The 22,024-nt window shown below is 49.5% G+C and overlaps 10 protein-coding genes across 10 annotated transcripts; 8 read left to right on the forward strand and 2 right to left on the reverse strand.

Annotated features, from left to right (window-relative positions):
* Positions 1–12: 12 nt before the first annotated feature.
* TERG_12444 (uncharacterized protein) lies at positions 13–1,201 on the forward strand (the record flags this gene model as incomplete). The annotated part of the gene is made up of 2 exons (XM_003232695.2): positions 13–651; positions 722–1,201. The coding sequence occupies 2 exons, from the start codon at positions 13–15 to the stop codon at positions 1,199–1,201; spliced, it is 1,119 nt and encodes a 372-aa protein (XP_003232743.2).
* A 48-nt stretch (positions 1,202–1,249) lies between these two features.
* On the forward strand, positions 1,250–2,248 carry TERG_12445 (mRNA 3'-end-processing protein rna14; the record flags this gene model as incomplete). Its single annotated transcript, XM_047751400.1, has 1 exon — positions 1,250–2,248. The coding sequence occupies one exon, from the start codon at positions 1,250–1,252 to the stop codon at positions 2,246–2,248; it is 999 nt and encodes a 332-aa protein (XP_047607026.1).
* Positions 2,249–2,716: 468 nt separating this feature from the next.
* TERG_06735 (uncharacterized protein) lies at positions 2,717–5,375 on the forward strand. The gene is made up of 4 exons (XM_003232696.2): positions 2,717–3,730; positions 3,801–4,126; positions 4,206–4,260; positions 4,325–5,375. Exons 1-4 carry the CDS (start codon positions 3,659–3,661, stop codon positions 5,171–5,173), a joined length of 1,302 nt encoding a protein of 433 aa, XP_003232744.1. The 5' UTR covers positions 2,717–3,658; the 3' UTR covers positions 5,174–5,375.
* A 977-nt stretch (positions 5,376–6,352) lies between these two features.
* On the forward strand, positions 6,353–6,721 carry TERG_12446 (uncharacterized protein; the record flags this gene model as incomplete). The annotated part of the gene is made up of 1 exon (XM_047751401.1): positions 6,353–6,721. The coding sequence occupies one exon, from the start codon at positions 6,353–6,355 to the stop codon at positions 6,719–6,721; it is 369 nt and encodes a 122-aa protein (XP_047607027.1).
* A 1,605-nt stretch (positions 6,722–8,326) lies between these two features.
* TERG_06737 (uncharacterized protein) lies at positions 8,327–11,222 on the reverse strand (the record flags this gene model as incomplete). Its single annotated transcript, XM_003232698.1, has 2 exons — positions 8,327–10,827; positions 10,904–11,222. 2 exons carry the CDS (start codon positions 11,220–11,222, stop codon positions 8,327–8,329), a joined length of 2,820 nt encoding a protein of 939 aa, XP_003232746.1.
* Positions 11,223–11,837: 615 nt separating this feature from the next.
* TERG_06738 (uncharacterized protein) lies at positions 11,838–13,106 on the forward strand (the record flags this gene model as incomplete). Its single annotated transcript, XM_003232699.1, has 1 exon — positions 11,838–13,106. The coding sequence occupies one exon, from the start codon at positions 11,838–11,840 to the stop codon at positions 13,104–13,106; it is 1,269 nt and encodes a 422-aa protein (XP_003232747.1).
* A 758-nt stretch (positions 13,107–13,864) lies between these two features.
* Positions 13,865–14,444, forward strand: TERG_06739 (uncharacterized protein; the record flags this gene model as incomplete). The annotated part of the gene is made up of 2 exons (XM_003232700.1): positions 13,865–14,128; positions 14,196–14,444. The coding sequence occupies 2 exons, from the start codon at positions 13,865–13,867 to the stop codon at positions 14,442–14,444; spliced, it is 513 nt and encodes a 170-aa protein (XP_003232748.1).
* Positions 14,445–15,119: 675 nt separating this feature from the next.
* On the forward strand, positions 15,120–16,844 carry TERG_06740 (uncharacterized protein). The gene is made up of 2 exons (XM_003232701.2): positions 15,120–15,209; positions 15,319–16,844. Exons 1-2 carry the CDS (start codon positions 15,152–15,154, stop codon positions 15,930–15,932), a joined length of 672 nt encoding a protein of 223 aa, XP_003232749.1. The 5' UTR covers positions 15,120–15,151; the 3' UTR covers positions 15,933–16,844.
* Positions 16,845–16,940: 96 nt separating this feature from the next.
* Positions 16,941–19,432, forward strand: TERG_06741 (uncharacterized protein). Its single transcript, XM_003232702.2, has one exon. It carries the CDS (start codon positions 17,139–17,141, stop codon positions 19,110–19,112), a length of 1,974 nt encoding a protein of 657 aa, XP_003232750.1. The 5' UTR covers positions 16,941–17,138; the 3' UTR covers positions 19,113–19,432.
* An 870-nt stretch (positions 19,433–20,302) lies between these two features.
* TERG_12447 (uncharacterized protein) lies at positions 20,303–20,551 on the reverse strand (the record flags this gene model as incomplete). The annotated part of the gene is made up of 1 exon (XM_047751402.1): positions 20,303–20,551. The coding sequence occupies one exon, from the start codon at positions 20,549–20,551 to the stop codon at positions 20,303–20,305; it is 249 nt and encodes an 82-aa protein (XP_047607028.1).
* Positions 20,552–22,024: the final 1,473 nt, after the last annotated feature.

Here is a 22,024-nt window from a genome sequence, read left to right on the forward strand (position 1 = left end):
TTTGCCTGAAGGATGCCTGGGGAGTCCTATAACAACAATGACTCGACCTTTTCACTTCCCCCGTGTGGGGCAGAGCCCAAAGGTTCTACCACCATATCCCAGATTGGTGTCTTTGAGGAGGGATCAACAGGTGATGAAGATGGAGGGGACGCAGAGTATGAACCGCCAGCTGCGGCCTTATCAGCTCAAGTTCAGAATTCAATATCTACTTCTGCAGACATGTCTCAGCGCTCTCTTTCTGAAAATATAAATGAACCTGTTTCACACATCCATGTACAGCAGCAAAATATTGCCTCAGATCAAAACACTCCACCTGTTTCCATTAATCTTCCTGCTTCTGATTCCCACGTTGCTTATACTGTGCAGAACGATAGTGCACTTAAACCAATGCAAGGAGAATCAAAGACCCCAGGACGATCCGCTATTCAATCCGCGAACAGCTCCCTACCTTCCACGCCGCCAGTTGCTGCAGCCGCCTCTAGGACCCGTCTGCCGCATGATCGAGTTGGCATCCTGGAGGACAGAATAAAAGCTGACCCTCGTGGCGATACAGATGCATGGCTGGAATTAATTAGCGAACATCGCAGCAGGAACAAGCTTGATAGCGCTAGACAGGTTTATGAGAGGTTTTTCAAAGTATTTCCATCAGCGGTACGTTGTTATCCTAGTTTTATCTTCGTTGCAATTACATCATCAAACCCCATTTCTAACAATTCATTAGGCTGAGCAATGGGTCGAATATGCCACCATGGAGTCCGAAAATAACGAACTGTACAAGTTGGAGCAGATATTTACTAAATGTCTTTTATCTATACCTAATGTTCAGCTCTGGTCGTTGTATTTGGACTATGTCCGCCGTCGTAATAACTTGACCACCGATACAAGTGGCGATGCACGACGAACCATCACGTCGGCCTATGATCTTGCACTTCAACATATTGGCATCGATAAGGACTCGGGTAATATCTGGGTTGATTACATCCAATTTCTCCGCTCGGGGCCTGGTAATATTGGAGGTTCTGGTTGGCAAGACCAACAGAAGATGGATCTTCTGAGAAAGGCATACCAGCGGGCAATATGTATTCCTACGCAGGCCGTCAATACTCTTTGGAAAGAGTATGATCAGTTTGAGATGGGCCTTAACAAGCTAACAGTAAGTGGCATACCCTTGACTGGTAGTAAATTATTAGGCATTTGCTAACTATCAGCTTAGGGTCGCAAATTCATACAAGATAAATCTCCCTCCTACATGACGGCGAGGAGCTCTTATACTGAACTTCAAAACATCACCAAAGAACTTGTCAGGTCATCACTCCCCCATCTACCTCCAGCCCCGGGGTATGAGGGGGATTTTTCTTTCTCCAAGCAAGTTGAAATCTGGAAACGTTGGATACAGTGGGAAAAAGACGATCCTCTGGTTCTCAAAGAAGAGGACTTGGCTAGCTACAAGCAACGAGTTCTATACGTCTACAAGCAAGCACTTATGGCCTTACGATTTGTGCCAGAGGTGTTTTTCGATACCGCGGATTTCTGTTTCCAAAATAACATGGAAACCGAAGGAAATGACTTTTTAAAGCAAGGTATAGAAGCGAACCCGGAGAGCTGTCTCCTTGCCTTTAAACGTGCCGATCGACTTGAGTTATCCTCAGTTTCGGAACAGGACCCTAAGAAACGTGGTACCCTTGTCAGAGAGCCTTACGACAAGTTGCTTGACGCACTGTATGAATTAATAGCCCAGGTGCGAGCTCAGGAGGCAACGGATATTGCCAAGCTCGAGGAACAAGCTGCACAGGCAGAACCCGAGCAGCCAAGTCAGCTCGAAAATGATGATGATGACGACGAAACGGAAAACCGGCCAACTCAGGAAAGTGCCAAAGCGAAGGAGATTGAGTCGGTGAAAAAAGATTACACCGCGAAAGTCGGCGTTCTATCCAAGGCCATATCCTTTGTCTGGATTGCGTTGATGAGGGCAATGCGCCGTATCCAAGGGAAAGGCAAGCCTGGTGAGATTGCCGGATCCCGTCAGATATTCGCCGATGCGCGTAAACGTGGGCGTATCACCAGTGATGTTTATATTGCCAGTGCCTTGTTGGAATACCACTGTTACAAGGACCCTGCCGCAACCAAAATTTTTGAGAGAGGAGCAAAGCTCTTCCCAGAAGATGAAGTATTTGCTTTGGAGTATCTCAAGCATCTGATTGATATTAATGATATTACGAGTATGTTAACTTTCGCATCATCTCTGTGAATAACTCCACTAACGTATCGTTTATAGACGCACGCGCAGTTTTTGAAACCACTGTTCGAAGACTTGCTTCAAATCCGAAGAATGTTGCAAAAGCCAAACCCATTTTTGCCTTTTTGCATGAATATGAGTCTCGATATGGGGATCTGGTACAAATAAATAATTTGGAGGCTAGGATGAGAGAATTGTTCCCTGAGGATCCTTCTCTGAAGCAGTTTTCCCACCGATTCTCCGCCCCATCCTTTGATCCTACCACCTTCCAGCCAATTCTATCACCAAGCCAACTAAAGACCAGAACGATTTTATCTCTCGAAGAGCCCAGCTCTCGGCCCAGCTCACCTTCTATCCGCCATCCAACCAGCAACACTCACTCTCCTAAACGATCCTTCCCTCTTGACGAATATAGTGACGAATTAAACCGGCCACGAAAATTCATCCGTGCCGAATCTCCGCTGAAAGGAGCCGCCGGAAGACGTGAACAGCAGAAACGACTGCAGTCCAACGGCTCTAGTGGTGGCCCGACCGCTGCAAGAAAGCAGCCACAGCAGCCACCTCCTTCAGCAGGACCCCTACCTAGAGATGTTGTATACCTTCTAAGCATCATTCCTCCAGCTTCTACATACGACGCAACCAGGTTTTCGCCCGAGATGATGGTGAATCTCCTCCGTCAGATCGAGCTGCCCTCCAGTGTATCACAGCTTCGACTCCCACAGCAAACTGGTGCCGGCTCACACCAGTACCCCCAGTATGGTATGTTATAGCCTTGTCCCTCCATCATCCCTGCAAAGCGGAGATTTAATTAACTGAACCACATAGGAGGCTATCGTCCAAACGTATAGGATCAAGGCAACATAGCCACAACTCACAGGCTCCCTTGTGGCGGGGGATGTATCTAAAAGTGCATGGATTGGTACCACTTGTAACATAGCCTTTTTTTTCTTTTCACCTTTGGGGATCTATTTGCATGATAAGGACTGCGCATTCAACTAGAGCTCGAGTTACTTAGGGCAACCTAGACTGGCTTATTTTGTCTCAATTAATCGCTTTTTCAACAATTAATTCAGTGTCGCTGCTTTCATCTTCTCTTTCTTTCCACGTATACAATAGAGTAGAGGGCCTCAACATTAAAAGATGACATCTACGCTTACGTCATCAGGAACCCGATCTCTCTGCTAGTCCTGATAGAGCCTAGCTGCCAAGAAATTATGACGTCGCTTGCCCTCTTTATGCGCTTTAGCTTTTTTGGTTACCCAAAAGATTATTAAGTAAGCATCAATATAAAATGCTCCAGGGCCAAGTTCCGATCTTCGACTTGCTTGTCAATTCATCACCAACTCTCCGTCATCTTCACACTCGAGTTTCACACGTTATACAGCAGGAAAGCAGAACATTTTTGGCCGACAGTGTTGAATCATGTCGGCTTCAAAGGACGTAGGCTCTGGCGTTCCTGCGTCAAGCAAGGGGTCTTGGGCTACCTTCCTCAAGGTAACGAGTTCCCCGCTCCCCAGCAACAATACCCATATAGGAGCCTAGTTAATCTAACAGAAATTCATAGTCCATTGCTTCATTTAACGGCGATCTATCCTCTCTTACAGCGCCCCCATTTATAATTTCGTCTACCTCCCTGGTCGAGTTCTCTGCATACTGGGCTGAGCACCCCGCCTTGCTAGTCGCACCGTCACGCGAGCAGGACCCTCAGAAGCGTGCTCTGTTGGTTTTGAAGTGGTTCCTTAGTACTCTGCACCAACAGTACTGCAGTCGGAGCGAGAAGCTAGGAAGTGAAAAGAAGCCATTAAACCCGTTTTTGGGTGAGCTATATCTAGGGAAATGGGCTGATGACGGTGATGTCGGCGATACCCTGTTGTTCAGTGAACAAGTGAAGTATGCAGGCGTCCCTCAGCCGAGATAAATACCGGACCAGCATTTCCTCTTTTTGACATGCTAACATCATGCCCTATAGCCATCATCCTCCCGTTACAGCTTACGCTATCGAAAATCAAAAGCATGGTGTCCAGGTTAGTTACCACGCTCACAGTACTGACATAATGTTTTGCTAATGTGGGATCGCCGGAGGAATAGCTACAAGGATACAATGCCCAGAAAGCGTCCTTTTCAAATACTATCAATGTTAAGCAGATCGGCCACGCCCTTTTGTCCTTCCCGACGCCAGGTTCTACTGAAAAGGAGACTTACCTCATCTCACTGCCGTCGTTGCATATTGAGTCTTTGATCTATGGAACCCCATTCGTTGAACTTAACAAGTGCACTTATATCACTAGTTCCACAGGATACATGGCCAAGATTGACTATTCTGGCCGCGGCTGGCTTAGCGGCAAAAAAAACAGCTTTTCTGCTATACTATATAAGCAAAGTGAGGGCGAAAAACGTCCCCTATACACTGTCGATGGCCAGTGGTCGGATTCGTTCAGTATCAAAGATGCTTCGACCAAGAAAGAGATCGACAGCTTTGATGTCAAGAAATTCAAGACCACCCCCTTGACTATTGCTCCCATTGAAGAGCAGGATATATATGAGTCCAGACGTGCATGGAGGGATGTTGCCGCTGCAGTTGAAAAGGGAGACATGGACGCCCTATCAATAGCTAAATCAAAGATCGAGAATGCGCAAAGGGAGCTTCGAAAAGTCGAAGCTGAAGAGAAGCGGGAATGGGAAAGACGGTTTTTCAAGCGCATCGATCTAGATGGCAGCGATGGCGACAGCGAAGACAACACGGCTTTCAAGAAGCTGCTCAGGACGGTTGGCTTTGGAACTGATGGCTCATCATCAGCATGTAGTTTCATCGATTCCGACAAGACCGGTGGCGTCTGGAGATTTGATTCTGCTCGAGCTAAGGACGCAAAGTCGCCATATCACGCCGATTCTGCGAAGGGGGTCGGCCTTGCTGTAAGCCCGCCTGCCGCCAATTAATTTTTCACCCTTGAGAAGGTGTGTAGCACAAACTTTCAACCTGAATTACGGCGTACCGTCCTTTCCTCTTGCATTGCATATCAAAGCTTTGATGTCTTTCATTTTCCTATTGGGTTTGCCCCTATTATAATTGCATTCTATGGCTGCGGGAGCTGCTGTAGAGTTATTATTATGGGTTCATTCTGTCTATTGATTTTATTTTAATATTAAATAGAGAAGAAAGAGCGCGATACAATGAGCAGAGAGCAGACTTTTCTGTTTCTTCATACATCATAGAGGCTGCCAAACGTACATTAGTAGATCAAACAAACAATTATCGTACCGGTCATACCCGTTCATTTAGGGGCAGCTCCTGAAAGTGCCCCTGGCCGTCGTCATCCAGCATCCATTTCTTACTCCCCGACTTATTCTTGTTCCTGCGCTTCTTAGCCTTCTTTGGCTTCTTCTCAAACTCACTTCCAGGTCCGACAAGGAATCTACCGGGATGGAAGATGTTCAGTGCAAGCAGGGCTAGAAACATGGGGGTTGCATCGAGGATATAAAAGGCTGCTTCGTTTGTGGCGATAGCTGAATGAAGACCTCCCGAGAACTCTACCAGTCGATAGATGATTCGTATGGTGATCAAAACAAGAGCTGCATAAACGGTGTACAGAAGAGGCCTCCATGGGCCCTTGGATTGCTCTATCTGTTCGACGATGGCCATCTTGTACTGAAACCGAACCGCAAGGCCAATAAATATTAAGATGAATAACTCCTGAAGGCCAATACCTCCCATGTCTATGCTCATGTTAGGCAATTGAATCGTCTGCAGAGTTAATGAAGTAAACGTACAGAGGTCGATTCCAATCTTGATAGTGCTTGCAGTATCTGAATTCAAAAGACTGGTTGAGGCCCCCTGGGTGAGGAAAGCAATGACATCCAAGCAGACGAAGATGACCGTCAATCTCCTGGCTGAGATACCAAAACATCTCTTATCAGGGAGGAAGAAGTGCACCATCCGCCCAAGAACCATGTAGACATATGCGTTTATCCATAGGGGAGCTAGGGCAATGAGGATCTGATGGGGCAGACCGAACCCTTTTTGATATATATTCTTTGCGCCAGCTGCCCGTAGGCCATAGGCAATGGCTTCCCATGCGCCGCCAACTATGATGACCCATGAGAATGTCTATATGAGAAATGAGTCAGTTTCGTTTGCAACTCTGGTGTGATAAAAATGAAAGAATTTTGTTGACCTTCTTGAATCTAAAGGCTTGTATAATGTGGCTTCCTGTGGTAAGGAAGAAGAGAACTGCAAAGAGAACCGCCGGTGCAAATGTCGGACAGTACTGCCATACCACGTCCTCGTTATTGATAAAATCAACTCCTTCACACGAAGACATCATGAATGCCTTTCAGTCGTTTATACGGAAAATTGTATTGGTATCTGAAGATGATTTCATGACTACCTTGGGGATTGAAGGAGAATATATACATCTTCTCGTCCACCATCATAATAGTATCTTGAGCTCATGTTTATCTTTCAATATGGAAATCCCATATAGATAGAGTGGTTACGAATGCGTTTCTAATTCTGGAATCAGTGATCCCTTCGAAGCCTGCGGAAAAGTCTTGTATCAATCAAGCCCCAATGCGAGGAATGCGAGCCAATCCGACGAGTCCCTTCGAGCGCTCCCCTGGCCGGAGAGAATGCTAAGAGCTTTCACCCATGCTTAACTAGCGAACGTGGTTCTGGGTATCAAACAGACAGTTCTTCCCGAAGGATCGAGATAGAGCCGAAGAACAGGTCCACGCATGTTGCTGTCGTCAGCTTCTGAGCACTCGATGCGGCTGCTGAGCCTATGGGGCTGGGTCGCATTCCTCGTATCTGCAAAACACTAAAACTTGAATCCTTCATAAAGTCTTCTGCATTCTATTGAAAACGGGGCGCGATTCGTCGGGGGAGACGTAAGCTGGCCGAACTTGATATCGAGTCGGCGATGCTGAGATACATATACCAATGCTGGTGCTGTACGTATAGCAAGAAGTGGAAAGGGTCAACTCGGTTCTCAATTTCCTAAAGATGCAGCAAATTGAATGCAAGCCATGCAACCAAGGGGCTATCAGGGTACAAGAAAAGCGAATGAAAACAACAGCATTGAAGTAAGATATGGTGGTGATGGTACAAGCCAGGTCAGTTTTGGTCACTGATGGCTGACTGATATAACGACTGAAGTCGACAACAAAGAGGATACCACGGCAAAACAATTTCTTTTTATATCCTTTCCCTTTTCCTTTCCCTCTGCATGAAACGAATGACGCCTGAAGATTGATCTTCCTTCCGTTTATCTTCCTTTGTCCTCTCTGCCCTCCGTCCCATTCAAGTTGATCAGCTGTACAGTTCGAGCATTAGCAGCCGAACTCCTGGTGAAAGAAGCACACGGAGAAGAGAACGATTAAAGCACGTAGACAAGTGCAGCGGTATCATGCCATACCAGAATGCACGAAAGAAGCCAAAGCCAAGTTTGAACTGGTGGTTGTGTTTGTCCGCAGGAACGCATGCACATTGCACCCCGTTGGCAACACGCCCTTGAAAAACAACCTCAATATTGATTTGGATGAAAGGAGCCCGTAATGCAGACGAGCAGGATTTGAAAACAAAAACACCATTTGATTGGTTTAAGAGAGAAGAGGAAAAGACACATTCACAGCCAGGGCTCCCAGGAAAATGGCAAAGAGAAGATGAAAGTAAGAGAGAAAGGAGGAAAAGTTAATATAGGCATCGCGTAAGAGTAACAGAGAAAGGAATAATAGATGAAGAAACTGAAATAAAAAAAAAGCAGAAACAGCAACAATCCCATTTCCCCATTCCCCAATCGCAAAAAGAGATAAGTGAAAGGTTTCAGGTCAAGTCAGCGCAGAATAGAGTACGGAGTAGAGTTAGGTATGCAAGTGTGCGAGAGTCAGGGAGGAGGGAAAAAACAGAGTGAAATAATAGCAAAAAAAAGGTCCACCAGTTCCCATAGTTATTTCTTTTCCATTTAAGTCGTTTTTCATTCTTTTCGTTTCTCTTCGTTTTTTTCATTGGTTTTTATCTTTTGTGGTCGAAAATCTCCTCAAACGTTTCCCTGGGTAGTTTTATGGCATAGCATGGCATAAACATGACTTTGATGCTTAGTGGCCATAGTTTCCACCCCAACCACCGCCGCGGCCATTGTTGCCGTAGTAGTTGCTGCCAAATCCAGCACCGTAGTTGTTGTATGCGGTGGCCTGGTGAGTGGTACCAGCTTGGTGGGCACCAAGACCTCCTAGACCGCCATACTGCTGGTTGAGGTGAGGGTAACCGCCAAAAGCTTGCTGGTTGGCTTGCTGGGCAGCGGGGACAGGGGGCAGACCAGACTGTCCGGTGGTGGCGGGCTGGTGCGGTGCATTGTTAGCTGCAGAGCCAGGACGGTTGACCTGTGAGACGGATGGGGATGGGCCACCAGTCTTCGAGGAATCGTAAGCTTTGGAACTGCCTGTCTCGTCAGCGCTGGTTGCCTGCTGAGAAGGGATAGTCTGGTTCTGGCCAAAGCCGGACTGGGTTCGACCAAAGACATCGGGAATGCCGCTGAATGCATTGGCCCCGGTGGACTGTTGCTGTTGACCATCGGCAGGCTGAGCGGAGCCAGCTCGCCCGTATGTAGCGGTGTCACGCTGGGGAGCAGCCGACTGGTTAAAGGCAGCGGTGTTGGCTGGGGAAGACTCATAGCCGAATCCGTGTTGCTGAGGCTGTTGGCTGTACATTCCACCTTTGCCATAAGGGGCGTACTGGGTGCCGTAAGCGTACTGGGATTGGTGAGGAAGGTAATGCTGCTGCTGCTGCTGCTGTTGCTGCTGCTGCTGCTCCTCATATCGGCGAGCATCATCATACATTGGACGGTTGCGGCCGTACTGGTGTTGCTGATGCTGAGTCATTTGGTTCATGTATGCGTTGGGGTAGTGAGGGTTAGTGTAGTAAGGATAGCCGTAGTTAAATCCAGCATGCGCTCCCTGGCTCTGGGGCATGTGGTGTGATGGCTGCTGGGCAGATTGTACTTGGCCGGGGACAACGGGCTGGGGAGTGTTCTGACCACTGTTAGGAGCTTCAGCATGCGCATAACGGCCTGGAGGTTGTGAGGCGGGAACTTGAGGCTGTAATTCCGCTCCACTGGCAGCAAATCCGGCACCGACACGCTGGCTGGCGGCAGGATCCTGAGGTTGGCCATATGCACTGTAGTAGTATGGGTTGCGGGACTGGTCAGCTCCGTAGAAGGCAGAGTAGTCGGCAGCAGTCGTGACGGCAGCAGGTTGGGATGGAATTCCTTGGTTGGAGAATGGTTCCTGGCTCTGTGGTTGCTGGGCCTGTTGATCGGCCTGTTGGTTGAAGATATCGTATGGCTTTTGAGCATCACCATACCGGGAGAAGTCGTTGAATTGAGTGTCAGCAGAGGCAACAGGGGCTGGGGGGAGGCCCGGGGCGGGTCGGGGGACAGTGGCGGTGGTTTCAGGGACGGCAACGGGTCTGGTTGTGGGAGGGAGAGAGGCACGGGGAGCAACGGGGGAGTGCTGAGGAGGCTGGGGGCGGGTTTCTGGTTCTTCTCGTTCTTCATCAATGTTAACATCATTAGTGGATCCGTTCAGGCCCATGCTGCCAAACTGGACAGTGGCACGGTCCACGGCGTGGTTTCCGGGCATAACAACGGGTTCTTGCTGTTCCATAACACGGCGCTGGAAGTTTGGTCCGCGAGCGGTACCGGCCGCAGGACCCTTGGGATAAGCATAGGAGGTAGCGGGAGTACGAGCTTGAGGCTGTTGCTGTTGCTGTTGCTGTTGCTTCTGTTGAGGGACAGATTCCTTTTCGATGTCAGCAGGAGATTCAGTGTCAGGTTGAGCAGGGGCTTCAGGTTCGGCAGGGACAGATACAGATGGAGGAGCTGGTGGTTGTTGTGGGATGACAGGTCTGGGCTGTTCGACTGGTTTTGGTACTGGTACTGGTATTTGTGGTTGCGCGGGAGCTGCTGGTGGCTGTTGTTGTTGTTGTTGTTCGGCATTTTCTTGTTGTTGGTCATTAGGGAGAAGTTCTGGTTCAGGTGCGGCAGTAGGGGCTGGTTCGGGGATACTGGGCTCCACAGGAGCTTCGGCGGGCTTCTCAGGTGCACTTGGGGCAGTGGGCAATGGGGGTTCCTTGACGGGTTCCGGAGCTGGCTTCGCAAACAAGCTGGCCCAACCTCGCTTCGAGCCTTCAGGAATCAGACTGCTCTTCTGAGTCGACTGCTCTACGGCAACCTTGGGAGTCTCCTGGACAGTATTCCATTCCGGCTGAGGCTTGGATTCGACAGCAGAGGTCTCGACGCCCGCCGGGGGCTCTACTGCTAGATTAGAATCCCAGCCATCCACAGGAGTCAGGTTCGAAGTAGTGCCGTTGGCCTGAGAAGATTGAACCGCATGGGAACCAGCTCGTCCACCACGGCCACCACGGCCGCGGTCTCCACGGCCACGGCCACGCTGGTCAAAGCCTCCGCGTCCGCGTCCTGGTCTTGATGGGGGGATGTTCTGGTCTCCGCTAATATGTTGGGCAGCATCCTTGGACGAGGCCTTTTGCCGGGTGCGATCAGAGCTCTTTTTCTTTACCTCACCCCACTGGGAGACGTTTCCTATCAGATAACGGTGAGTAAGAGAATACATGCGTTATGGATATCTATACAAAGGAAATGCACAACAAAGGCCAACCTTCTGTGATGCGTTCAATGGCCACTTCCAGATCACCGTTGGCGTCCTCGAGGGCAAAAACCAAGTCCTCATCCGTCCAGTCTGCGAAGAGCTCCTTTATCGTCGACAGACTGGCGGCATACTTCTTCTTCAGCTGGCCAATCTCTCCTTCGTCTTCATGCGAGGTATCAGCAGCGGTCTCCTGGCTGGCCGCAGCAGGCTTCGCTGCCGCTGTCGACCTGGCGCCGCCCCGGCCGCCTCTGGAGATGTGGCCACCCCGTCCACCACGCGCTGAGCCGCGCCCACGCGAGGCAGACGGCCTTGATTGCACCTCAGACATAGCTAAGGGACTGATGTAGAGAAGAGCAGAGCGTCACGAAAGAGCGTGAGAGTCGAGAAACTGCAGAGATGCAGCAGGTCGTGTGAGGGAGAATTTTCGACGGCCAACAATCAGCCTGGGGCAGAAATGAAGCACAACCTCTCGCAACCAAGCGGCGGACAGAGGAGCAAGCTGGGAATTCGGAGGAGAATGACAACTGCGATGTGTGACTAGAAGAGAAGAAAGAAAGATGAAGCTGAAGAATGAAGATATTGAAAAAGCGACTTGGGAGTCTTTCTTTTGCTTCCAGGATGATTTCGTTTGCTTTGGGGCGAGTTTCGCGATGGACACGGAGAAGCTTTCTTCCGTAAGCGAGGTGATTGGATTGGAAGTCGAGAAAGGTTGGAGACAAGTCATGAAGATGATGTCAAGGGCAGCGGACGAAGAAGAAGAAGAAGAAGAAGAAGAAGGAGAAGGCGAAGATATAGTCGTATAAGAAGATATAGAAAGGAGCTGAAGTTGACGTTGACGTTGGAGTTGACGGTCAAGGCGTCTCGATGCGCTGATAGAAGGACGACGACGACGACGAAGAAGAAGAAGAAGAAGACCAGGAAGACACCTACAGCTACAGGCATAATGACGATGAAGAGATACTTCACATCGCTGGCAAGAAAGATCCATCCGCCGCTGCCCAAGACCTCCCGCGAGTCCCAGCAGCTGCTCAACCTGCTGACCTCGTCCTTCCGGCGGCATCTCGACAGCAGACACCCCCCCGTCAGCTCGCTGGACAGCAGCAGCAGCCCGCCAGACGAGGCCGGCAAAGCAGGTGGGAAGAACAGCAAGGCCGATGCCCGGCCTACCGCTACGGAGAGACATCTAAACTCGATTCTCGAGCATCCCTTGTTCAATACGGTGCCGTCGACGCTGGGAGCCCGGGATATACGGAACGGGAAGCAGATACAAGATGACCCCTTCGGAGCATTGGACGATGCCATGGTCTCCGGAAGGGCAGACAGTCAGTTGCTGCATGACTGTCTCAAGGCTCACAGGTCGTCCCTGCGTAGCATGGCCGATGGAGAGGCGCTTAAGGTGATGAAGAAGTCTGGAGGTGGTTCACGCATCGTCTCCTGGTTCACGGCTGCGGATAGTGAGTCCAAGAAGCGATTCTTTGGCAATAGGCACACCATGGCGCTGGCAATGCCCTATCTGGCTGTTGAGAGACGCCAGCGTACCGTGATGGACTGGCTACAGCTTGCTAGAGCCTACCGTCCCGCCCACAGACAGCCAAAGCACGCGGACGACGGGAGCTTCCTCGAGTTCAACATCATGTACGAGTACGTTGCTGCGGAAGTCAAGTACGGCAGAGGCGGCATCAACGATGCCCTTGCTTTCTTCATACGAGCCTCAGATGCCTCCTGGAGATGCGAGATAGTCGAGCCAGGCAGCCATGCAGTGCCTACATACCCTTTCCGTCCCACGGCGTACTACCTTGCCCAGTGGATTTCAGCTCCAGAGCATGCCTCGGCTGTAGAAAACATCCGGCCGGAGCTGTTCAACGCTTTCTATTCCATTTGTCTATTACTTCCGAACCAGCTCTGGGCCGCCTTCTTGCCGGTTTATCACCCTACTGAACCTAATGTCACGTCCTCACTTGGATATATCCGGAACTATAAAAGGTCGGATCGTGATAACATCGAACGTTTGCTCCATCTTTCGTTCCGGCTGGCTTCGTTGTGCCTTGAGCAGAAACAATACGCTGCTGCATCAGAAGTGATCAGCTTTACCAAGGACCTCCTACCAGATGATACGGCAACCCAGTCTACCAAAAAGCAGCGGCAGCAGAAACAACAAAGCCACCGAGAGGTTTCAGCCAGTGATCTTATTTCCAGTTTATCGTTTACTTGAATGCCCACGCACCCGGGGTACTTTGTTCCCTTTGTCAATGCAAGTCGCCGATGCCCGAGGACGTGGTAAACCCGTCCCGTTATTTCATCATCTCTGGGGGTTATTATTACGATCTCCTATCCTGTGGCTCTGTTAGACACCGCAGACACTCCACAAGACACGGACTAGAAGCCTCCAGCCTCAGTGGCAAGCAGTTCGTAGTCTGTTACTAAGACCGCAACGCTGCCACTCAGCTTCTCCACGGAGATCACTACCTGTACAGACTACGGTTGAAGCCGTGTACATAGCTCAGTCTATAACAGGTTTATGCCGATTTCCATGCTGTTTCAGCATATGTCTTTTTTACAATCCGCATCGACTCAGCCTGGTGTCCTGCCAACGGCAAGAAACTGGCATCATCCATGCACAAAGAGGCGAAGCAAGAAGAAAGAGATGGAAGTTACCAGCTGGACCTCCAAAAAAGGTAGTGGAAAATTCAGTGGCATTGTGTCATAGACTTTTGCGTGCTTACGTTTCCACGCTCTTTGAACCAAGGGTCACAGCCGTATGCATCGCCTTCTACGGTGTCTTTCATATATATTACCACTACCAGATTCCGTTGTTCTCTTTTTCTCCTACTTCCTCTTCTCAACCATACCATGGCTGTCTTCTATCTTCAGACGTCATCTCAGCCTCGTGGTCTACTCGACATCTCAACCTGCTACCAACCAACCGAATAACATACGCAGCAACCTAGCAAATCAACCGACCGCCCGGTTATGGCCAAATCATCCGGTCTGCCTACGTTCCCCAGCCCGTCAGCTTCCCAGGAAGAAGTCGAAGCCTTCTTACATGAATGGGTAGCAACTCGCTGGGAAGTGCCGGTCTCCAGCCCGCGGGTCCAGAATGTTTCATTTCGCTTCAAGGGGACAGGCTCAACGCTATACTCTCTTTCACAGGAAGAAATGGAGACTTTGATGGGAAGCAAAGCACTGGGGGACTCCCTATATTACGCCCTGTGCTATGATTCTCCCTATGGGAGTGTAAGCTGGTGTCTTTCATTCTAGGAAAGGTGGAGGAGAGAAGTATACTGACCCAAACGCTATCTAGGCAACGAGAGGCAAGTATGCCTCTGTCGTCTCTGGAATTTCGAACGCTGCCAGGTCCCTTGGGCCAGTGATCCAGAGCCCTTCTTCTTCTGCATCGGCCTCACCGGCCTCCTCATCGACTTCGTCTACCTCGATAGATGAGTCGTACACTAAGCCACCGCAGCCTTCTATAAGTCGTAGCGGGTTTCCGACTCGCTGCCTTTCGGAAAAGCCTAGCGCCCAGTATCTTAATAAATTCTATGTGAAGTAGTTCTCCTAGCTCTTCCTAGACACTTGATGTACTCTGGTGCTTGGGCGTAACTACAGAGTTGATATATCCAACACTTTGTGTATCATACACATAATCATACATCCACCAGCTCTTAAAGAAACCAAAACCGACAAAAAAACATTAATGTCAAATAAAATAATATACAAAAATTCAATCATCACTCAAAGATTATGCTGTAATCAATGCTGACCTGGCCTTGCAGCCCTAGAACTCACCACTGCCAGGCCGTCGCTGCAGTGGAGTTCGCGGGCCATGCAAGTCAGAAAGCCTCTCGTATTTATCACCCGCTCGTTGGCTCGGCGCCTGCAGGGAATGAAGGCTGTCTCCAGCTTGTTTTTTCTTCGATGTCTGGAGAAGAGGATGTGCAAGCTTGTTGAACCGCCGAGGGCAAAAAAACATGGATCCAGGATGAAGGAGTGAACGGCCAACTTTGGGTCTTCTGCCACACAACAACAATCGATGTCGCTTCTTCGCCTTCGCCTTCTTCTTCTTCTCCATCGTCGCCTTCGTCTATTCCATCTTGGCCGCCCATTTAGTCCAGTTAATTAATTAGTTAGCCAGTTATAGCTCTGTCTCGTGTGCTCCGAAGTATAGCTGCATCTCCAATTGCCCATCGGTGCGCCATCTAGTTAACACTACCGATCGACATCACCACCACCGCCGCGCATCCTCGCGCAGCCTCGATCATGTCGAGTGAAGGAGTCGAGGCGTCTGCGACTGGCCAGACGAACCAAGATAGCATTGGTAGGCGTTGGCTGTTTCTATACCCTGTTTTTCCGTCGGCTACGGAGTACTAGCCGGTCTACCATTAGATACATACAGCTTGGATGGAACTAACTGTCGTCTTATATAGCTTTGGTTCCAGCCGCAGACACACAGATCGCTTCTACTAGCACAGATGCAGATAAGCCAGAAGCCACGGCTAATGGTGATGAGAAGCCCACATCTACGGGAAATACCGAAAAGCCGGCGGTAGAGACCAAATCAGACGCACCAACCGAAGACAAGAAGGTTGAAGAGACCAAAGAAGAGACCAAAGAAGAATCTAAGGAAGAATCCAAGGAAGAAGCCCAGGAGCAGCCCGAAGAGCCCAAGGGAGAGAAGGAAACTGGACAGAAGCGTGACCATGCCGCCATGTCTACTGCCGAACCCGCCGCAACTACTGCTGACTCCAAGGACGAGAAAGAAGAGACCCAGGACGAGCCCATCGAACCAGCCGAGAAGAAACAAAAGGTTCAGAAGAAAGATGAGGCCATCTCTACTACGGTTGCTGCTGCTGATACAACGGAGAACGGCAATGCCAATGGAAACAGTAATGGCAATGAAGCCGCGAAGAGAAGACCAGGCCGCCCCAAGAAATCTGGCGGAGCCTCAGCAGCACCCCCGAAGAAGAAGACGCCTACACCACGAAGCTCTGACGGAGTTGGAAGCAGGACTAGAAGCCGTCGACCCCAGGCCGAAGCTTAAACAGCCTCGATTCGAAACCACAAGATATAAACCGTCCCACTGTGCGGCAATCCCGCATCATTGCTTCCCCCATTTGACTGATAGTATTATGTTCCAGCCATCTATCTGTCTACCTTTCTTCTTTTCTACTGTCATGATTGTGATTTTTATCTTCTCGGCGCAAGATGTAGGTAACTAGGAGGCCTGGTCAACAGGATGGATGCAAGGGGGAGACTAAGTAACAATGGATGGACGGATCTCTCTCGTCGATTGTCGGTGTACAGTAACGAGCGTACTATCGAGGTCTATGATCATGAACCAAACGCTGGAGGGACATGACAGGACGACACCAGGTAGCTATTCTATCCAGGTCACCGAATATCAATTATGTTTTTGTCTGCTCCTGGTCTGCCAAACTACCTACGTATGCCTGTGAGGCTAGGTAACTGCATAAACCTCCGCCGGCGCAAACAAAAACACGTCTGCCTGGGCCGCGGAACAGGATACAGGCCAGGTCTACGTAGACGATGACGCTGGTTTACTTACGTCTTCTCCCTGCTGTAAGAAATAGTTGCAGTTTCTGAGTCCGTCTGTTTGCGCCGCTGCTCGTATCGTCGACAGCAAGATGCCCGATATAAATATATCTCGTATACAGCCATCTCGACTGCAACGGCTTCGTCTTCTCATCGGCCCTGGAATCCTAGTTAACCGATAACTATTTGCTCGAGTCCTCCTGGCTTGTTTGGATAGTTAAGCCTGACTATTTGTTTGTTAGCGACGGAGCAAGTGACATCCAAGCCAAAGCATCCACGCCCGAACAGTCACTCTCGAAACTCACTCCCTACTAAAGAACCAGGCATATTTCTTCTTCTCGCCCTCGTTGATCGCTCTCTCGATCTTCAAGCGTCTCGTCTGCCTGTGATCTCCATCGCTCGCTCTCGCAAGGGCCCTAGTCTCCGCTAGAACCCGAGCAACAAACCCAGCAGCCGAGCAACAGCCGGGGGGGGGGGGAAAGCTCGCTGACCGACAACTCCTCTCCAGAGCCACCAGGGAAGAAAGGAAGACGACGAAACAGTTTTAACCAGTTCACCAGTCGAACGAAGACGAGCGCCAGCCTGCTTCCCGCCTCTCTGTCGAAGGATGGACTAAAAGCAAAGAGAAAAAGCCCCCGGCCGTCCCATTTGTCTTCTGCGTCTTTGCCCGTCCGGACATCCATCGAAACTCTTTATGCCCGAGAAACCAGCCACGATAGCAGCCTACGCTGCTGGGGCGTCTCTGGCTGCCATCACCCTCTTCTACGTGTTCGGACCCAATTTCACGATTGACGGCGAAGATTCCAACATTAGCGGACGCAAGAAGGGCATCGTTGGTCTGTCCAACCCGGCCAATGACTGCTTTATCAACTCTGTTCTACAAGCCCTGGCGGGCCTAGGCGAGCTGCGAGTATACCTCATCCGCGAACTACATAAGCGAGACCTCGAAGGCGCTGAGATATACGATGCCTTGCCACCGGCAGAAGACCTCAGGGCCGGTCAGGATGCGGAGAAGGTGCAGAAGCTGCAGCTTGCGCCGGTTACGAGGGCGTTGAAGGATATGCTGGACGGGTTGAATGAGCGGCCGATATACAAGAAGACCATATCTGCGAGAGCGTTTGTGATTGCCCTGGAACTCGCTTTCCGAACGAGGATAAGTAGGAGTCAGCAGGATGCACAGGAGTTCTTACAAGTTGTGGTTGAGCGCCTGTGTGATGAGTATCATGCCGGTGAGAGGGCGAGGAAGCGAGCTCTCAGGAACAAGCTTGCCACTGCTTCTACCTCTTTACCCATGGCCAATGGTAGTGAGGAATTGTCGAAGGAAGAGATCGACGGCGAGAATGCGAGTGCTGCCATGCCAACGATAGAGCTCGCTCATGCCGAGTCTGTTACCGAATCAGAGAACGGCTTCCCTCTCGAAGGAATGCTCGAATCCCAGATTGAATGCCAGCACTGCAAATATAAGTATAAACCGAAGCAGACAACTTTTGTCAACTTGACCCTACAAGTCCCCCAGAAGAGCTCGGCGACTTTGAGCTCTTGTTTCGACGGACTTTTAAAGACGGAATTCATTGACGATTTTCGCTGTGAGAGATGCCAGCTCATCTATACCCTTGAGCAGAAAGTCAAGGCCCGATCCCGTACCTCGTCAGAAAAGACACAGGAATTACTAAGTAACGAGATAGCGCTTCTTAAGAATGCTATTGAAAACGACCCCGAAATCATCCCCGAGGGCGTCACCATGCCCAGTCCGTCGGAAGTGCCTCGCCGCAAGATAGCAAAACACATGCGAATCACCGTGTTTCCCAAGGTGATTGCTATCCATCTCTCTAGGTCAATATTCGACCATGCATTCTCTACCAAAAATGCAGCCAAAGTTTCATTCCCCGAACGTCTAGCCCTGGGTGGTATTCTCGAGAAGAAATGGTACAAACTGCTTGCCATTGTCTGCCACAAGGGAAGCCATAACAGCGGCCACTACGAGTCCTTTAGACGGAACCACGTCTACGCGCCCTTTTCAACACCGGATGCTTTCCATTCATACGCTCAAAGCCGGTCACAGAGCCAGAACCCATCTACTTTCCCTAGTCCACGCATGAAACCCTCTTCTTCCTCAAAACAAGCCACAGACGACATCACCCCCTTGAACATGTCGCCCGTCTCCAGATCCCCATCTACCACTACATCAACATCTTCATTCCCAGCCGCAGGAGGCACACCCACAGACACCGCTACGACATCCTCTATACCTTCCCGGCCTGCCTCAGGTCAAGCACAGATGTCTGCACCACATCTATCTCCCGAACAACCTCGCTCACACTCCCAGTCGCAATCTATGTCAGACACCCAGTCCGGTGTTCCAGATAGAGCGCCTTCTACTTCCTCGTCTTCCATCAGACGGCACATAGATGCAGCTCTACCAGGGGACCTTCTCTCGCCAAAGCGGGATTCAACCTCCACCAGAAGAAACAATGCACCTACCCCTTCTCCTGAATCGCCACGACCATCAACATCGTCTAGGTTCAGATGGAAGAAGAAACCAAACGAACGTTGGTGGCGTATCAGTGATGAGAAAATTAGGGAATGTAAGACAACTGACGTTTTGAACATGCAGAAGGAAGTTTACTTATTATTTTATGAGCTGGAGCGACCTAGCGATGAGGCATGATATCATATGGCTTTTTTTTTTTTTTTTTTTTTTTTTTTTAATTCTCCTATTTTTCGCTTTTCGTTCGGCTCCTCGCTTTCCATGGCCCATCAGTCGTTTACTGTTGGATACTTGTTACCATTGCACATATGCATTTACACAGATGAAGCATTACTATATATATCTCATGGCCAGGGGAGATTGATTTGTATGTCTATGTTTAGATACCGATTCCTGCTTAGAAACCTGACCATCGTATGACATATGAGCTCACGCCGTAATCCACAACTCTCCGGTAGCAGAACTGTCTTTAGGATCGGCCATATGGCTTGTAGCCAGACTGCCCCCGTTTGCAGTTTATCCCAGGTAGTTTCCCTTTTGCCGGTCATTAAAGCAGAATAATGTCAATGTATGAATCACGTTTGGGGTGGCATTGTTACGCAGAACGCGTCATATTCGTAATAGAAACTAGATGGCCGAGGGAATGGAGGAGCTCTTGTGACGAAAGCGTATTTTCAGCAGGGTTATATTGGTATTTGACGGTTCACTGGCTGTTTTTATTGCAAAAAGAGCCACGGTATGGAGATATCGAAATGTCATGGAGTTGCTTTTGACAGAGGATGAAATAGATTGGGACAACAGAACAGAAGAAGAAGAAGAAAAAGAAGAAGATGATGATGATATAAGTATCCGTGTTATCAGCTCTTTCCAGAACTGATAGCAAGACAGAACAATCCGGAGATCGATCCTTCTTTAGATCAGACATAAAGTTATGACGATATGTAAATAATGAGGCCTACATAATAGGCAGCAAGAGTCCCTGTTGGAGGCAAGTAATGATCCGAAAGAGAAATGGGTAGGCAAAACGCATGCCGTTAAAAGAGTCCTTGTAGATTGCAGTAATAAATGAAAAAAACCGCAAGGTAAAGCGCAATGGCACCAGTCCACAGTGGCGGGTCCATGTAGAAGTTGACGATCGTTCCGACCTCTTTATAACAGAAATAGTAATAGAAATGGTACCACCGAAGATGCTTTCCGCCCTGCGTCATCCAGGCTCCGGGCCACAAATGACCTAGCGAATATCTATAATTATTGTTGAGTAAGTATGATTCGTTCTTCTCGATTAATGATGCCAGTTACGGGCCTTCTGTATCCTCAAACAGGGATACATTCTCCTTAGATGACTTTACAGGTTCCAGGTCGACGGCACGCTATTTCTCGCTATTCTTCTTCCACCGGATATCCTCAGGGTCAAGGCCATCTCCAAGGTTTATCCATTTAGTAGTGACCAGCGCCAATCCATTCCTGTCAAGAGCCCTCACTTTAACCTGGTAGTCAGTACCACAAGCTCGATAGATGAATATATCCGGTTCAACAGGAACTCCGCGCTGCCTATATGCGTGGAATTTAACAAAAGCCGACCTCACCAATTGCGGCAGCAAGGGGTTTTCGAACCCCATTCTAATATGGTCACAGAGACATACGAAGCCAATCTTTCGAATGAACCTGTCAACACTCCGAGACTCTACTGCAGCTCAGGATTGAACCCGCAGACATAGACAAGGACCAGAACAAATCCGGGCTTCAACAGATAATAAGGAAGTGGCATGACACTGTGGTTCGACATAAACTTCAGTAAATTGTAAGGAATCGGTCGAAATACCCTGTTCCGGTCCATAATAGTGTCTCTTCATAGCGAGTTGCAGGTGGTAGAAGTAGAAGGAATAAAAAGTAGCCTGCTCTGGGTGCACGAAGAATGGACGGAGGGATCCAACTTCGTGATAAAAAAGGTTCGAGAATCGCCTGAGGAACGTTGGTGCAGGAAGACTGTAGCGATCCCTATGATGGAGAATAGAACAAACGTGGCAGAAGTAAAATAGTAGCATATCAGCTGCCAGGCGGTTTAGAAACACCTTCCGGTCACTGGGAAACGCGTCCACTGTGTCCCACACGTCACGGCCAAGGACGAAAAGAGTTGCATGGTTACATAGTGCGAAGCAGGCCGTATCAACCGGTGAGAGGTGGTTGGTTATCATGGTTATAATCTCCGGTGGCAGTGTTGATAGGGCTGCTGGCCGTCGCTGTATTTTGGCTTCCATTGCAATGGTGAGATATGGGTATACAGAGAGTGTGTCATATAAGAATTGGGTCTGGAGACGGTAATATGGAATTATTGAGCTGGCTTTGGAGGAATGGTCGAATATCGGCTGTTCCTACATGTCAATATCGAGCTGGATATCTATGTCGTTGCTGTCTGTGTGATGGACATGTCATCTCGGGCCGGGCCACTTATGTAATTTGGTTAATAAGCACAATAAAGTGGATATGATTGGTTAACTGAGAATGGCTCTCCGCTCATTGGCTGTATAATTTTGTAGTGCTATTGGCCAGTGTATCTTAGTCAGCATCTCGAAGCTGTTCTTCTCGAATATCAAACTCGAAGAAGCGACGGTGAAGCGACGAAGCCGATGAGCTTTCATTCCACTGAGCAGCGAGGGATGTCTGCTAACTGCAGGATGTGACAATGACCAGACAGGATGCCACATTGACTTGGTCCCCGCCTACAAAATTGGTAGTCCAGGCCTGCCATCACAGCCTCGGACGCAAGCCGTCCATGCAGGAAATTCTATGGTGAATAAATGGTGACCACCACGTTTCCTAGCTTGGCCTTGCATAAGTAAGGGTACTCTATTATTGACATCACTGCAGGACTTTCAGCGGTTTCAGGGCTGGTACGGAGTGCCAATCACGGGTGCCAATGGCCCAGATGCTGCTCCAGCCCACCCACGGCGGATCTGTGGGGGGTTGTCTCTCCATCTAAATCTTTAACCAGGAAGCAGCCCCGTCACAGGTCGAGCCCGCCAAAGGACCTCCCGCCGCTTATCTTCGGTCTGTGTCGATATACCCACGGGATGCGGGAACGGTGGAAAGGA

Source organism: Trichophyton rubrum, assembly GCF_000151425.1.
Source record: "Trichophyton rubrum CBS 118892 genomic scaffold supercont2.8, whole genome shotgun sequence".
Classification (NCBI taxonomy): domain Eukaryota; kingdom Fungi; phylum Ascomycota; class Eurotiomycetes; order Onygenales; family Arthrodermataceae; genus Trichophyton; species Trichophyton rubrum.

Bases quoted from the DNA above. Each gene is read 5' to 3' on its own strand.
- TERG_06735 (XM_003232696.2), top strand. From the start codon at position 3,659: ATGTCGGCTTCAAAGGACGTAGGCTCTGGCGTTCCTGCGTCAAGCAAG. The intron at 3,731-3,800 runs GTAACGAGTTCC...AGAAATTCATAG, and splicing joins CTTGGGCTACCTTCCTCAAG to TCCATTGCTTCATTTAACGG. The intron at 4,261-4,324 runs GTTAGTTACCAC...CCGGAGGAATAG, and splicing joins ATCAAAAGCATGGTGTCCAG to CTACAAGGATACAATGCCCA.
- TERG_06741 (XM_003232702.2), top strand. From the start codon at position 17,139: ATGCCCGAGAAACCAGCCACGATAGCAGCCTACGCTGCTGGGGCGTCT.
- TERG_06740 (XM_003232701.2), top strand. From the start codon at position 15,152: ATGTCGAGTGAAGGAGTCGAGGCGTCTGCGACTGGCCAGACGAACCAA. The intron at 15,210-15,318 runs GTAGGCGTTGGC...CGTCTTATATAG, and splicing joins GACGAACCAAGATAGCATTG to CTTTGGTTCCAGCCGCAGAC.